At 42.1% G+C, this 17,580-nt stretch overlaps 1 protein-coding gene across 5 annotated transcripts in view; it reads right to left on the bottom strand.

Annotated features, from left to right (window-relative positions):
• VCAN (versican) overlaps positions 1 to 17,580 on the bottom strand; it is a 96,924-nt gene that overhangs the window by 15,476 nt on the left and 63,868 nt on the right. For 3 of the 5 annotated variants that reach the window (XM_014886525.2, XM_014886526.2, XM_014886527.2), the window contains 4 exons: positions 11,791 to 17,310; positions 9,581 to 9,694; positions 8,028 to 8,141; positions 877 to 1,035 (listed from right to left, as the gene is read on the bottom strand). In XM_014886525.2, coding sequence (XP_014742011.2) covers positions 877 to 1,035; positions 8,028 to 8,141; positions 9,581 to 9,694; positions 11,791 to 17,310 — 5,907 coding nt within the window. The remainder of the gene's footprint in view (positions 1 to 876; positions 1,036 to 8,027; positions 8,142 to 9,580; positions 9,695 to 11,790; positions 17,311 to 17,580) is intronic. The other 2 variants (XM_088157221.1, XM_088157222.1) reach the window with 1 other exon arrangement.

Genomic DNA, 17,580 nt, shown 5'->3' with positions numbered 1-17,580 from the left:
AAAAATAAAATCACATATTCTAATCCACATTTTTCAAGTTTTGGTTAGGCTGTGACCAGTGTTGTCTAAATTTTACAATACAACACAGTAGCTATTTCTTTATGCTTATATAACCTGATATATGATGGCATTGGCTTGATGCTATATGCACAAAATACCTTAAGTCTCCAGAAAAAAAGTTTCAAAAACTTCCAATCCAAAACAAAAGTTCTTGTTTTCATCCTTCCCCCAAAGAGTATTTTTTATTTAATAAAAAATGACTTAACAGTGACAGAGAACTTGTATTAACTGCAGAAGTAAACACTTATAACATACAATGTGCCTTTTTAACTTTCTAAAAGTGTGTTTCAAGTTGGAGATGTAAAAGCTGAGTGGTGAGGCTGAACCCTCAGTGATCTCCCTTGTTTAGAGTCACAGAATATCCTGAGCTGGATGGGATGCACAGGATCATCAGCCCAGCTCCTGGCCCTACATAGACAGCCCAAAATCCCACCCTGAGCACCCCTGGCAGTGCTGTCCAAACACTCCTGGAGCTCTGGCAGCCTTGGAGCCAGGATCATTCCCTGGGCAGTGCCCAGCACCCTCTGGGAGAAGAAATTTTCCCTAAAATCCAGCCTAACCCTGCCCTGAGACAACTTCAGTCCATTCCTCAGGCTCTATGCCTGCCACAGGGAGCAGAGATCAGAGATGCCCCTCAGAGGATGTTGGAGACCACAGTGACTGACAAACCTCAGACTCCTCCACCTGAACTACCCGAGTGACCTCAGCTCCCGTCTAAACCCTTCCCCTCCTTTGGCCACTCCCTGGCCCCTTTCCGATCTCCCTGGCGTGGTGGCACCCGAGATGCGAGGCAGAGAGAGCCCGTGGGGTACGCACGGTTGACGAAGATCTGCTCCTCGTGGGACAGGATGCTGGTCAGGTGAGCTCCCTGCAGGCGGCACTCCCGCTCCGCCGTGTCCCAGGTGCGCCGGTGCGCGAAGTACTTGTAGCACTGCCCCTGGAACTTGTGCCAGCCGTAGTCACAGGTCTCCGTGTCTGCAGCGAACAGACAGAGCACATCCCTGTCAGCGTGCCAAAGCCGGGCATGTTTGGTCAGTGCATCAAAATCAGGCACATTTGATCAATGCACCAAAATCAGGAATATTTGGTCAGTGCATCTAATCCAGGCGTGTTTGGTCAATCAACCAAAACCGGGTGTGTTTGATCAATCAACCAAAACCAGGCACATTTGATCAATGCACCAAAATCAGGCATATTTGGTGAATCAAACAAAACCAGACACATTTGGTCAGTGCATCAAATCCTGGTATGTTTGATCAATCAACCAAAACCGGGTATGTTTGATCAATGCACCAAAATCAGGCACATTTGGTAAGTGCATCAAAACCAGGCACTTTTGGTCAATCACCCAAAACCAGACACATTTGGTCAGTGCACCAAAATCAGCAAATTTTGATGAGTGCATCAAAACCAGGCAAATTTGGTCAATCAACCAAAACCAGGCTCATTTGATCAATGCACCAAAATCAGGCAAATTTTGGTGAGTGCATCAAAACCAGGCACTTCTGGTCAATCAACCAAAACCAGGCACATTTGGTCAATCAACCAAAACCAGGCACATTTGGTCAATAGAATTTAACTAGGCATATTTGGTCAATGCACCAAAACCAGGCACTTTTGGTCAATCAACCCAAACCAGGCACGTCTCACCTACACCAAAGGATTTTCTGTGGGACAAAGCTTCAAGAAAAACCCATCTGTTAAGGCATGCAAAATCAAACACTCATCCTTGAGACCTCACTTTCAGGCAGTTCTTGTTTACCCACTTTTCAGCACAAACTGCAAGGATATTACTTATCTAAGGGATATTATTGCATTTGGAATCTTTGTGGGTTTCCGCTGATTGAATTAATCTGAATCTGGGCAATTTCAGGAGCACATCTTCATCCTTATCCCTGAATGGATGAAATTCCTGGATGTTGCACTGCAGTGAACCTACATTTCATCAGTTTTCTGAGCCTGTCCTTGGGGGTGGGAACTTTTACAAGGACAAATTGTTCTTTGAGTGACTGTACTAACTTAAGTTTGCAAGAAACTGATAACTGAAGATTATATGAAGGGAAGTTATTATAATTGTTCAGCCTGCAGAAGCAAAGCTGCAATATTATCTTTCTGAGCTCACGGCCCCAATTCCTCCCCCAAAACCCATCTTCCGTGATGAAGTAAACTTTAGGCATCAATTTGTAAGCAAGTTTGTGAAGCTGAAATACAAAGTAATGAAATCGCACATTTTCTGTGCTTGCATGAGGCATGGTGCTGATAAGAATACATCACAGAGAGAATTCACACCAACCACTATATCCTCTCAGCTCAAAGAGAAATAAACACAGTCCTTGGAACAAGAACAACTTGTAGATTTGACGTTAATTATTCTGTCAAGGTTAGGCAGCTGTAAACAGAATAGATGGCAAAAAACCCAAGAGTTTCACTTCCAAGTTTGCTTCTGTGGGGATGAATCACAGGAAAAATTAGCATTAATAAGAGGGGCAAAATAAGTGTGATGTCTGAATGTGTCTGAGCTGTGCATGAGGATGGGAAGGAGTTGCCAGGGATAAGATGGAGTTTTAGGGAGGAATGGGAGAAACAACAGGGGAAAGGCAGAGAGTTTGGAGCCATCACAGATGCAATGGCATCATAAAGGATATTTCAGCACAGGATTACAGTGTGTTTCAGCCACAGCTATCTCAGTATGGCATGGCTCACCTGAGGGGCCTCAGGATGCTGAGGAACAGAAACACAAAGCCTGGCCTCCCCTACCCCACTCACCCACCCACCAGGAATTGGCCAATTCCCACCAAATTTTATCAGTCTCCCGAGCAAAACGGTGTCTGAAGCCAACTGTTCCAGCCTTTCCAGAGTTATGGAGATGTTCTGGGCTGGAAAATGGATTTCTCATTTTCAGTAGGTCAATGCAGTCAGTGGTCAATAACATGTTTTGGCCAAAAGGGTTCTTTTTGCCCGAGTACAGAAACAGCCAAATATTGCAGTATATGCCAACGGCTGGTGGCTGCAAATATCTTAACTAAGGGATTACTTAGGTTTGAGCTGTTACCACCTGAAAAACAGTTTTTCACAGCACAGGTTCTTAATTCACAGCAGGAAGAGCCATTTCCCTCCTGAAACACCAAATTGTCTATTTTTTCAGAAAACGGGTTTAAATCCCCCATGACACAAACTAGATTTTACATGTACACGAATGGATTTCAAAGTGCAAACATATAATGTCAGAGGCTTATCAGAATTTCTCTGACATTAATAATGTAGTCATTGTCTTAGGAGTCTGATTTCAAAATAATTTCCCAAAAGCCATCAGTACTGACATAAATGTACCAAATGCAAAAGCATAATAAAGCTTAACACTGATTACTCCCCTTCTATCTCCAGGAAGCTGAACTGTAGAAAACTGCTTGTGCCTTGAGTCATCCCAGCTATGAAAAAAGGAATGTAATCTACATAACCAAATTGTTAGTGTTTTTATCTTTTCCCTCTTTGTATTCTGTGTGAGGTGCAGGCTGCAGACACAGCTTTAATCTCTGGCATCGAGGTAATTTTTAAAGTTTAGTCTGCCTTGAGCTTTCTAGAACATTTGTTTAACCACATGAGGCTGACTAACAGACCTATGTCCATTGTGAAGGCACTTAAGATTTTATTATTTATCTTGTTCAGGGACTCCTTTGTCCCAGAGGAAACAAGTCAGATAATAACAAGGAGCTGAGAAAAACGTGGCCAGAGAGGATTTCCAGGCTATTCTAATCAAGCTTTCCCTGGCCTCTGCTAGGGAAGAAGTGAAGGATTTGAGAAAATATCTCTGAAAGGCACATTGGAAAAGCAAAGAGGCTTGAAAATAAAAAACTGAGAGGACTGTGTGTATATAAAGTATATAAAGTTAGATGTAATGGCCTGAACATAAATTATAAATAACACACACAATTTCTCTTCTTAAGGCAAAAGGTGCCAAATAGTGACAAAGTAACTTCTGCACCTATGTGTATTCAAAATCTTAAAAAAAAAAAAAAAAAAAAGCACAAAACTCAAAACTCTGGGGTTTGTTTTTTGGGGGATTTTGCTTTTGGTGTTTGTTGTTGGCATTTTTGGGGGTTGGTTTTGTTTTTTTACGGAGGAGAGGTTGATGAGAAGAGGGGAAAAATGAAAAGAGAATGGAAGATTTGAGACATAGAGGATAAAAAAATGCAAACTAGGCAACCCAAACTGAGGGGACAGTTTTATCTCGGCAGAGTTTTGTCCTCAGTGTGTGCAACCCTTACTCAATGAAGAAAGCTGAAAGGGTGACAAAAAGGTAAAAGGGCTCCATATGGGTATAAATTTTCAGTGCCTTTACTGAACCAGTAGACACTAATTGCTGGTGGCTGTAAATTTTCTGACCCAACCACAGTGAGCAGAGTAGGTGCAAGCAGTTATTGAATGCAATACTTCACATTCATTGTGTACCCAGTCACAGACTACTGAAACCTTATTCCAGCACGTGATGGAAAGACTGAAACACTGCTCACCATATTTGTGGTGGTTTAAAACTCCTCTAGGGTTTATGACAATTCACAGAGGTTTTCAGTGGTGTGCACAAGGAGTTACTCTCACAGCTTCTGTTCTCTGTAACTGCAATTGAACATGTGCAACAACATCCCTAAACACTGCATTAAAAAAAAGAGTTCTCTGTAGGTTTGATACATAAATAGGGACTGCTTTTTCAATACCTACTGACAATAGGTCCATTGTCTTTAAAGGAATTCCAGAAGAGGCTTAAAGGAAATAAAGACTGACACAGGTACCAGAACATAATGAGAGCCTTACTCAGCTGTGAATTTTATCAGTGACTCTCTGCTTTCAGCTAATGAGAAAATGCTGGAGGCCACTTAGCCCACACATCTCGAAGAGAAACCCATTTCTCTAGTAAATATCCAAAATAATCCCTTTTCAGCTGATAGACATCAGTAAGAGACCATCTGTTTTCAGAAAGTATCTTTTCCCTGAGCCTTTCTCAGCTACTTCAAGCCCAACCAACCCAGCCCTGGGAGCAAAGTGAATTAAATGAGACTGGAGTAATCACAGACATTGAAACAATGAACTTGGGTTATGAGAACACATGATTCCTGATAGGGTGGTTAAAACCCACAGTTGTTTTGTTTTCAGAACCTGGAAGAGAGCAGCTGGTTGAATTATCCCAAGGAGGCGCATCCTGTTACAAACACACATGTGCCGTTTTTGCACACATGTCCAGCTGCAAGCAAGCCAAACCTTAAGGTTAAAACATTCCTTGAGAGCAGGTAGACACCAGCTAGAGGAGAAAAAGGAGAAAAAAATAGAAAGGAAACTCTAGCCAGCCAAGGAAGGAACAGGAAAATACACAGAGGTGCTCATCTAGTTCTCATAAAGAGAGTCACCCTTAAAATTGAGGTTCAAATTGCAAGTCTCTACCATTTCCTGAGAATTCTCATAGGGGCTTTTCACAGAGTGGTGACAATGGAAAGACTGATGGCTCTCCCAGAATACAACTCAAACCAAGATTTTGTAGTAGTCTCCTGTCACTCTTTTGGAAAAGTGTTCGGGGATATTTATGAATTTTAAGGGGCGATATTCAAATGTCAAGAAGTGACAAGCAGAATGTGCATCTTTCCTTTGAAAAGATACAGGTGGTGAGCAAAAGATGATATTGTCCCTTTTAATCTCACCTGCACCAGACGTGATGTTGTCTTAGCTGAGCTAACAATCTAGTTTAAAGGCAAACTTTTCAAGGAACTTTCATCTGCACTATTTCTAACATCTGACAAATTCAGCTCTCTTCAGGAAGATGTTCCCGGGCTCAGATTGCTGAACTCTTTCCACCTGGCAAGAGGAAGAGCTGTCAGGGAGCCAGTTCCAGCTCCCTGAGTCTCAGGACTGATTTTCCTCAGCCTGGATTAGATCACCCAGAAGGTTCCTTTAACTTCAGCACCTGCCAGAACTCCCTGACGTGCAGTTCTGCTGTCCCCTGGTCACGTCCCCTCCAAATGCTGACATAAGCATGGTACCCCTGTCAAAGATCCCTTGGTCCAGAGCAGTCCCACAGGGGCATTTGGGTAAAATTCTGAGTTTTGCATTTTCTTCTGCACCAGTGTAGTGGGTGTAGATGTGGTGATCTCCTACTCTGACCTTCATTTCCAAAGGCAGTGCATGCTCCCTGCTCCCATTCCCTCCCACAGCATTTCGAATACTCAGCACTGTGCCTAACAAATCCCTTCAGACTGATTTTTTTTAAGCTTTCTAAAATGAATAGTATATTTGAAATCTAAAAAAAAAAAAAAAAAAAGTAATGAAATATAATCTCGGTGTGCTGAGCTCCACCTTTCCTGTGGCACCGAGGTGCACATTCTGTCGTCCTGGCTGGTCTTTAAATCTAGTGAGGTCAGGACTGATGCCTTGAAATAAAGCCTGCTTGCCAGACAACCATGTCTGAATCGCCAACACAGTTTTATTTTGTCTGGTGGAGTGGAAATTTGGCACTAAAACCTTTTCCCAAGTCCCAAACCACTGCAGGACTTTAAGTGGAGGAAATTTAAATTCCAAAGCTGAGAGAGCACAGCTCTGGTTCTGATTGACAAACTAGGAAATGTTCCCACTAACCACCTAAAATGCACTCTCAGGTTGGTCATAAAAAGCAGCTTAAAGCTACCATGGCACTCAGAGCCACTCACTGCTATGGATTTGCTGAAATGAAGGGGAGGAGGAAGGGAGTGAGAACATTTATTTCTTTTGGTGTGAAAACACTGCCAATTTTTAATTTGGGAGACAAGATTGAGAAAGCCTTCTCAAGTTACAAGGTTAACCAGACTGCTGAAAAGGTTAAACAGTAAAAATGCTGGAGCTGGTCAGCTCTGAGATTTTTCATCCCTAACAAACAAATCTCCACATGTTGAGCTGGAAGAGTTTACAAACCGCTCTTCACTGAAGCTGAGAAACAAACATGAAAATGCACAATATTAATTAAACAAATTCAAAGGTTTAGTTCATTCACCTGTGACCAAAATCATTAAGCTGAAGGAAAATGAAAAAAATATTTTCATAAGTTTAGCAAGCACGTTGTAATACACCATTTCTTTTTCCCACGGAAATGCCTGCATTAATTTTATGGACAGAACAAATGTTGCTACCCTATTCCTCCTCCCACATATTGAGTAAGCATTTTGCAGTGTAAATGTTTCCTGTAAATGCAGTGGGGTTTCTTGCAGGCAGTTTTCTAACAACTACAGGCACTTGGATATTGAATCTTATTTCAGTTGTCCAGCTTAGAAAGTCTTTTACAATCTCCTTGTAATGATAATCTTGCACCTACTTTTCCTAAAATAATCCCAGAACAAATAATGTCGAAAAATGTGGGATGAAGCTGTCAAATCTGTGGTCCCCAGTGGATGAATATATAATCTGTCTTATTCACGAAACTGTTCCTACATCTCCGTGATGCTTTTTGGAGGTGATGAGATCTGATACATCTTTCATGCCACATGTAATTCTTTAAGAGAGAAACTCAGGCACAAAATAACTCTGCTCCCACTCATTAAGCATCAATACAGTAATAGGAGAGCCTCGCTATGTGTCTTCCCAGCAGTCTGCAAGCCAGCATAAGCAAGCAGGCTTGGAGCCACCTGAAAACTCTTTCTGAAAAACAACACCTGAGAGCTGTTGTTGTGACACAAAAATTGCCTCATATGTCAGTTTATATTTTGTACACAGTTTCCACTCAGGATAGCATGTGGGTAGGGCTTGTGCAAAGTGAGAGATGGGAAAAAGCCCTGAACAACAAGTCAGGGAAATCTAACAAAAATTAGGAGCTCTCCTCACCACTGGTGACTTCCCGCAGGTTTTTGTCGGTTTCCTCCACCTTCTCATATTGAGGAGGCTTTGCTCTGTTACTCCAGAAGGATTTTGGGCTGGAAATGGGTGTCCAGCAGCACAGGTGAGGGAACACCCCTTACCTTGCTCACAGAGAGCCCCAACGTAGCTGGGCAGGCACAGGCAGGTGAAGGTGTTGAGGCCATCAATGCACGTGGCTCCGTTCCGGCACGGGTTGGACTGGCACTCATCGATATCTGCAGCAGGAAATAAAAAGTGCTTTCATCACCCACCCAGCTCCCCGGAGGGAAATGTCAGGCTGGTGACTGGGACCAGTTCAGAGCAGAGGAATGAAGTATTTCAAAAGATCCCAGTGGTCACTGTGTGAATGAGAAAGAGGAATGCCATGGAGCGTTCTCCTGGTGGAAAATCTGAGCTGTGTGTGTGACCCTGGCACAGAAAAAATTCCCACTAACCACCAGGGACCTCGAATATCTTCACGAAACTCAAATATTGGAAATCTTATCATGTAGCATTAAACAGACTGCTAATTTCAGCCTGCAGAGCAGCAGGCTCTGGAATCTCATTGGTTTGCATTTCTCATTTCTCTCTTGTCTAATCTTATCGAGATAAGGACAAAACATCATAGCACTCATGGTCTTGCACAGCAAACAAATAACATGTCTGTCCCCGCCTCCTCTAGCTGCTAAAATACCTTATAAACCTTTTAAATTGGAGGACGAGTTCATTTTATATCATTATTTTCAGCATGGGTTGCTTTTGCACAAGTTACAAGCTAGTGTTTCTCTTTGTAAAGATTATATGAAATTTCCTAATGAGTGCTGTTCCTCTGAAAAAATGACCGTGTAAACTTCAACACAGATTTTGCAAACATCTCCATCCATAAAAATGAACTGCTGGTTGTGATTCACTTATTAAAATATAAGAGGGAAGTTGGACATATCTACAAATCAACAAAAAACAAGCAATAATTGCTGAATTAAAAAATATATATTAAAAAATATATATTTCTATTTTAAAATATCCTCTGATCAAATGTTATGCTAGGTCTTACTTGCTCCAGTCATTTTATCATACTTTGGCTGGCATACTTTATAACACTTTTATCATACTTTTCCTTTCTGGACGGAAAATTGATTATTCTGAAGCATATAGGTGAGTCTCTTAAAATCTACAGTCACAGGAGGTGCAAAGATGTCACAGGCAACTGGAAGAGGTTCCTCGGCTAAAATATTAATTTGTACCAAAGATGCATATGATTATGATAATATTTAAAATTTCCTGCAGAAATTTTCAAGTCTGTGTTCAGTGTTCAGCTTCCCACTCACATTTGGGATTAGTTTATTTTACCAACCTTTCAGATAACTATGGGAATCTCTTAGGGAACTATCCCAAATATTAACGTCGATTTTGTTTTATTTGGTGTGTTTTTTAATTCAGTGCTGTGAATTCCAGCTCCTGCAGTTCATTTACAGCTCCCTTAACCCCTGTGTGTGTGCACAAATCCGTGCACTTCACGGGGAGAGGGAAAAGGGGAGAGACATTTGTCCCGAAGTAAGGCCTTGGTGTAGAACTTTTCAAACATCCATGCAGCTTTCAACTTCAAAGCACACCAGATCTCACGTCCAAGAGCTTTAAACTCAAGTTAATCAGCACCCAGATGGCACCAGTTTACCTAATTCACACTGCTCCCCGCTGAAACCAGGTAGACAGGTACAGATGTAGAAGGATCCACGTGGGTAGCAGGTACCACCATTGAGGCAGGGGCTGCTCTTGCACGGATCTTGGCCTGTTAAATAAGTAGAGAAAGGCATTTGACTCCCTGGTTTCAAGGAAATGGTGTTAACTTTGATTTTCAGGAGGAAAAAAAAATTTTTTTCTGCATTGCTGCATTGGTGGTGCAGGCTTTGCTCTACTTATAGAAACTCTATTAACATATTCAACTGCTCAAAATAAGATTTATAAAACAGTAAAGCTGGTCTTCAGGCATCACTACTTTCAACTTTAACAACAACACAGCATTTACTAAGAACCAATGTAAATTACTGTTGGAATTACTTTTTTTTCCCACAGCAATTTGTATTATATTTGGCAGTCATGATACTCTGTTGAGGATTTAGTTTGCATGACATGACAATTAATTGTAGCTGAAAACAGTTAAACATATGCAAAATGAATGGCAAATGCTTTTTTCTTGAACAGGGTTAGTTTATGCAGAATGACAGGGTACACAGAACATACTGACTGGCTGCTTATATTTAATCAATCAATGCCCACAAACTCTTATTTCTTTTCTCACATGTGTGTTTCCCACCTGCCTTTCTTAAAAATACATTTAAAGAATACAAACAAAGGCACTAAATACATTTGTATCTAGACTGAACATTAAGATAAAAACTTACCTGCTGTGAAATCCTCAGGAGTTAGCGTTTAAATACCATTTCCTTGAAGAGCTTTATGCCTTCCAGTGATGTTTATTTCCACTGAGTTTAGATACCTGGGTATTTGCATTTGATTTCATGCCTAGGAGCACTCACTCACACAAACAAGTCCACACTGAACCATTTCTAAGAGTTAGTCTCTCACAGTGAGAGGGAAATCCTGAAGACAGTCCTTCTGATATGCAAATATAAAACCCTGGCTTTGAAAACTTACAGAATGGATGAGAGTTCTGTAAATCAGAGGCATGAAAAAAATTAAGATTTTTTTGCCCATATTTTCCAAAGCAATCTGACTATGATTTATGGAGGAAAAAAAAAAAAAGTAAGTAAGAATATCTATTTTACTCTTGCAAATTAGTGATTCAAAGTCCTCTTATAGTACCAAGCTCCCTGTCTAGGCATGGGAATGCAGAAGGTCCAGCTGAAAGCCTCCAGAAGAAAATCCTATGTGAAAGAGTTTAGGATTGTAATTAAGGTTTCACATTGGAGGTTTTGGAAAGGATCTGATCCCATCCATTCAACAGGGTGCTTGTTTTAGGACTGCTTCACCAAAAGTCACAAATGTAGGGAAGTGTTAAGCACCTCAATGGTGTTTTTTGTGTGTTTGCTGTCTGTTTGTCCTTCTACAGGCTGGTTATTTCCACAGTAAACATTTTCAAATTGTCAGCTACCTAGATTATTTGAGGAAAAACAATAGTAAACCTATAAAACCAGACCCGTCCAGTTCTTTCCTCAGCTATATTTCAACAAAATATTAATTGAAGTGACACTACTGGCATCACCCATGTATTTGATGGAATGGTGCCCAATACCAGCATGGAAGACAAAATAGTGTGGCAAATGATGTCTAACAAAAAGTTCTGTAATTTTTAAGAGACTGGCACTGTATTAACTACTTAAAGCTACAGACAGGCTGAAAAGACGGTCTTGGTTTTCTCTTGTGTGGAAAGCTATCTTGTAGGTCAAGAGAAGTCCATTTTTATAAAATTCTGATCCTAAAATGTGCACTTCTGGTTTCTAAGCCAACTGCAAGATGTTAAAAACAACTCTTCATAGAAAGCAGTTGTGTAAGACCTATCACCACGCTCACAAGAAAAGCCATCAGATAAAATTATCTGTTGGGAACTGGCAAATGAAATCACTACTGCTGATTTCCCTACCACAACCAGCGTTACCTTCCTGTCTTTTAGAACTGGCTGGTTACCTCCAGTCTGATCCAGAGCTCCACGATGCAAACACCGAGGGAAAGTCACTGGGCTTGGTTTTTTTGGCATCCCCCCATCCTCCTGTGCTCTGCAGGGGTCACAACCGGGCTGATTTCTCAGAGGTCCGCCGTCATTTCACACGGAGCTCTGATTGTCACACCTCTTACCAGAGCCCAGGCAACACCTTCACAAGCACCACAACACACATCACACCACAGGGATCACGTTTGGGAAGTTACCTGGGATTTGCACTGCTGTGCCTTCAACTGAACCCACACTGGTGCCAATCACGAAATCTGATCCGTTCGTGACCTCCGGGAGGGAAAATGATGAAGTTACGGCTTCCACAGTGTTTGGCTCCTCAGAGCTCAGTGTTGATGGCTCGTTTTGGTAGGGACTGTTTCCAGGGGCAATGCTGTTTGTTGCAATGTTAGGAGAGATGGTCGTGATCTCCCCCTGACCAAACAAAGCTGGCTGTGTTTCTGTGCCTCCATCCAGAAGCTGGGAAGGCGAGGTTAGCATTGTAACTGATTCCTGGCCAGGTTTAAATCCTTCACTTTCAATGCTGTTGGGTGAGTCTGAAACAGTTGTGGACACGAGCCAGGGGTTCTGTCTCTCAGTGCTCCTGTCTTCCTCTTGGTGGGGATTATTGACTCTCCGTGAGGAAGCTTCGACTCTTGTTGTGCTGACTTTTGGAACATCTGTGCTCGCTCTGTCTCCAAAACTCAGAAAAGCAGTAGGCAAGATGTGTATTGATGAAGAATCTCCAGAAACAGCAGCTTCTTCCTCACCAGCTAAATCAGTTACAGGGGTTTCTGTCTCCTCTGTCCCCCCTGTTAGAATCCTACCAAACTGAGGAGTGCTTTCCATGCTTGTGCTGTCTGAAACAGGCTCGGGAGAAAACTCCAGCAGAGAGGACTCTGTTGTGTCAAAAAGGTCAGTAGTGGGTGGTTTATATGTTGCTGTAATATCAGAACTAACCTCTTTGAAGATTCCTCCTGATGAATGATTGGACTGATGTGAATCCCTTGATGATGATGAGGATGATGATGATGATAATGATGATAATGATGATGTGCTCGTAATGATTACCTCAGGGTACTCAGATACTCCATTTACTAAATGAACAGTTACTGAGGATTCAGGAGTTTGAGGAACAGAATAAAAACTCACTGAATCTGTTTCCTCATACTCTGCTGATGCTGATTTTGTGTTTGTGTACACTGTGGGACGATTCTCTGCACTCTTGGTAGGTGACACAGTTGTCAGCTGGGATGTAGGCTGTGTGGTGACAACACTTAACTCAAGCTTGCCAGTTGTCAAAGCCTTTTCTGGCTCACCAGTTACAACTGGTGTAAGAGAAGGAACCACAGGCTGATTATCAGCCAGCTCTTCTTGGCCCATCCCAGAAAAGCCAGAGATTGTTTCACTTTGATCTGCTATTACTTGGTTGTTTGCTGTAGTACTAGGCTCATAGGTGTCTTCTGTGGGGCTGGTTGCAACAGGTTTAGACTCATGAGGCACCTGAGGGCTTGCCAGAGATGGCACTGTAGGAAGGAAAATGCCCAGCTCAGAGAGTTCCGTGGTGGTGAGAGTTTCTGTTGCAAAATTCATGTCATTTCCTGAACCCAAATCCATGTCATCTGAGGTTGGTCTGTGCCCAGAAGTCACCAACTCTCTACTTGGTGGACTGGAAGTAGTCAGAGGAAGATTATCACCAGATCCAAGTGGTGACTTTTCTTTGGCTATGGAAAACTTGGGAGTGGAAGAATATTTCTCCCCTTCAGCTGTTGTGCTGTCATCATAGCCATATGTTGACTGTGTAACAGGGTTTGGCATTGTCTGCACACTTATTATATCCTCAGGCATTGATTTAGAGTGATCCATGTCTATAATAGTTGTTTCTTCTGGTGGGGTTTGCAGTCGTTCCTCAATCAGGGTAATATCACCATAAACAGAAACGTTCAATATAACACTTCTTCTGTCATCAATCATGGGAATAATTTTTTCATATAACCCAGTGTCACTTGTTAGTTCTTCTGATGAAGCTGTGTTTGGGTGAACAGCAGAAGGATTTGCCACAACCTCTGTTTCTTCTGTAAAAAGAGAGGCTAGTCCTGTGATTGCAGTCTGTGATCCATCTCTTGGTGCCTCTGTGGTCACAACTTTGGAATAAACACGTCCAGGAACACTAGATGAGACATTTAGTTCTACTTTGGATACAGTGGGTATTGAGAAATGAGTAAACATATCAGGGGAATATGAATCTGAAACACCAACCCAGCCAGATCCTTCCCCAGAGCTCTCAGGTAATACTCTGCCCAGCGTTTTTGTTGTTGATGTTACAAGAGATTCCTCTGTTTCAGGATTTGGAGTTCCACTCAGTACAACAGATACAGGAGTTGTGCCACCTTTAATCAGAAAATGTGAATCTTCCTCTTGAGAAATAGCTTTAGAAGTGGGTGTTGTCTTATCTGTTTCATTTTCTCCTCTCCCATAGTCAGTCTCCTTATCCTGAGGTTCTTCATTTGCAACAAAATAATGTGTGGTGTCTTCAATCTCTTTAGAGATGAAGCTCTTGGAGCTGTCTTCTGCTACAGCTGAGGAACTGGGGAATGTGGAGGTGGGGAATGGGTCTCCAGTTTCTGGTAGCAGCTCAGTTACAGCACTTGTGACTTCTTCATTAACTTCAACACTTGCTGCAGTGCTTCCTCTTTCAAAGTCTTGTGCTACGTCAGTGGAAAGCTCAGGTCCCATATTTTCAGGGTGAGAAGTCTGAGGGCTTGAAGTAGTCTTGATTTCCTTGATAATAAACGGTACTACAGAAGGAAGAACAGCAAGGTCATCTCCTGACCCCTGTCCTGAAAATAGTGGATCACCAATGAGCTCGTTATTTGAGAGTTTTTCTTCCTCAGGTGTCAGGAATGTTCTGGGAATGTCTTTTGTAGGGAAAATGTTTTGCACCAGCTCTTTCTCTTGCTCTATTACTGTGACTGGAGAGCTTATGTATTTCCTTTCAACTGGCTCAGTTACGCTGTCGTCATTAAATGGCAAAAGTGTTTCTTTAACAGGTTCAGTTTCTAATTCCTTTTCTTCCAGATATGGACTGAGAGTTGGAACATTTAAAAATCCCAGATCTTCATGGCTAGTCTGTGTACTTTTAAAGAATAGATCCGTTGTTGTTTCTTCAGAAGATTCCATAGCTTTTGGTAAAATTTCACTTGGCCTCTCTTCCCCAGAATGTATCTCTTCCATCAAAGGAATCTTTGTAGAAAAGGTTCTCACTGTCAGCTCATCAACAATTTTCTCCTCAGCTCTCATGTCCCCTGCAGCTGCCATGGAGGTCACCTCGTGTCCAGAACTCGTGACCTGCTCAGCAGCATCTGTAGTGAAGGCACGATCCAGAGGTGATGTGCTGACAGCTTGTCTGCCATCCTTTTCCCATGTTTCTGGTCTCCCAGTAGGGGAAGTGGCTGTTTTTGCAAATGATCCAGTGGATGTGTCTGGTTCTCCAGATCCCTGGTCAGTAATTGAGAAATGACCTCCAAATATTTCTTCTGTAGGTCCATTAGACATAAGTTTTGTGGTGCTGCTGTCATCTTTGAATTCTTCTCCAGAGCCATGCTCAATCAGGAAAATCTTGCCCAATGAGACAGTTGAAGAACCAGCTTTTGCATCTTTGCTTTCTGTAGATTCAGCTACTGCTTTTATACTGGCAGTACTGTGTGTCACCAAGCCCTCCTGAGGGCTGTTGCTGACCACTGATCCTGGAGATGATGTGGCCTCACCCGTTTCTGAATCTCCACTTTCAATTCCTGGTGCAATGTGAGATGTTATCTCTTTTACAGACCCAGATTTTATGTCAGAAGGAGCTGTGTAGGTTGGTTTTGTTTCCATGTTTGGTTCTCCTGGGTTTTTGGTACTGAACATATCCATCAATGTCTGACTTTCTACTCCAGACCCCTCTGTGAAGCTCTCTGACCCAGCAGTCAAAACTGTGACTGCAGATTCATCTGTTCTTGCATGTTTTTCGTATTCTGGTGTTGCATCCTTTGGTGAAGGATCATCTGTGCTGTAAACTTTTCCTTCATACCATTCTGTTTGTGTTTCAGTGACAGGCCTTAACGGAACCGAAGTCAAAGTAGCAGACTCAACGAAAAAATCTATGTCTCCAGAACCTGGATCAATAAATGAGGAGCCAATACTTACCACTTTGCTTGTGGGACCCCCTGAAAATATGTCTGCTGGCTCTTCTGCTGATCCTTCATTTACAAAAAGCTTCTCCCTCAAGAGAGGAACGGTGGTGACCTTTTTGATTTCAGAACTTATGGTACCTGGTACTGTTTTTCTGAGTGGCTCTTGACTTACAGTTCTGATGTCACTTGTAGTGCTCCCAAGTTCATTCAAATCCAAATTTTCCTCTGCAGCAGTAGCTGAATTTTGATGACCTGAATAAACAGTGGTGTGTATTTCTTTTTCATCATCAATACTCTTTTCAGTTACGAGAGGAGTGGCAAACGCTTTTTCCGTAATAAGCTCAGACACAGAGTTGGTGGCAACAGTTACTTCAGGACTTTGATCAAAAGCAGAATAAGGAGTACTTATAGCTCTGGGCAAAGCAGAGGTGATTCCTGAATCAGTTACAGAAAATTCTGTCAGCAGTGCTGTGTCGGAGCCCAAAGAAATGTCTTGCACTGAAAGTGTTTCTGTTACTGCTATTTCCTCTGTCACGGCTGAAGTTACACTGATGCTATCTTTCACATCTCCAGAGCCTTCCAGAACCATAAAAGAAGCAGCACTCATCTCGGGCTTTGCTGTATGACTTGTTTCCAGAATATTTTCAACAGGGGAATTTGCATTAAGTTTAATAGTTGTTTTATAATGGTCTCCTGGAGCAGGGGTTGTCTCTTCTGAAACAAGGTCAGTTACAGCTTTGTCTACTGTAGCAGGAATAAAAACTGCCTCCAGAGAAGCGGTTACAGCAGAACTTTCCACAGCAAATGCATCAGGAGAAGATGTTATACCAGAATGGTTTTCATCATCTTCGTTTCTTGACCCTGTCACGACTTCTAAGACAGAAGTGGACAGATCAGATTCAGTGGAGCCATCTCCAGAGGATTCACTAGAAATCAAAAGCAGGTTTTTGCTATCTTTAGTAGAGCTCTCCTCAGTTCCCTGCCATGTCATGGTCTCCCTACTGTTTTCCAGAGACTGCTCGTGTGAAGAAGTGGTGGCTATTGATTTATCTGTTGTAACAACCTCAGACTCCCCACTATAGACTGGTTCCAACATTGCAGCCCCTGAAGTTGGCTGTGTAACCTCAAATGCCCCTATTACTTCTCCAGCTTTGCTTGGTTGCATAGTACCAGAAGCTTCAGACTCATTTATTATAAATGTGTTTGTCTCATTGATTTGAGAAAAGGTTACGTTTTTGGAATGTGCAACACTTTCAATTTGGTCACTCCTGGCTTCCTCAGCTTTTGTGCTCTTAGGTGCACTGGTAACTTGTTGCTTCCCATTGATGAACTGCAAAGCTGGAGGAGTTGTAACATCAGTAGTATTTTCACAGTCTTCATCTTCTTCAAACTCTGCATAGTTTGGAAAGAAAGGATCCAATATTATATATTCAGATGAATCCTGCACAGAGTCTGAAGTACAGGGTTCAGTCTGAGCTGACTCTGCATCAATGTGGGTTTCATCTATTGCATGAGGAAGCATGTGGCGATTGAACAGATCCAAAAATTCATTCACCGGGTGATCTGCAAGAAAAAGAAAGCTTTTCATAATCCCTAAGTAACAGCAGGCACACGAAGTACAAGCAATCCATAGGAGAAAAAAAAAAAAAAAAAACACCCAAAACCAAAAAAATCTGAAATGCAACAATTCGTTGTGAATTCAGTGTGTTCTTCTGTTGACACAAAGTTAACCTTTGCCATGGTGTATGACTTTCTAGTTGGAGCCTCTCTGTATATTGAACACATGGGTTATTCAGTACTGTTGACTGCCACACGCCCTTGGTCCCAAACCCA

Source organism: Sturnus vulgaris, chromosome Z, assembly GCF_052056855.1.
Source record: "Sturnus vulgaris isolate bStuVul1 chromosome Z, bStuVul1.hap1, whole genome shotgun sequence".
Taxonomy (NCBI): Eukaryota; Metazoa; Chordata; class Aves; order Passeriformes; family Sturnidae; genus Sturnus; species Sturnus vulgaris.
The sequence above is the reverse complement of the archived record's forward strand: the minus strand, read 5'-3'. Positions and strand labels throughout refer to the sequence as shown.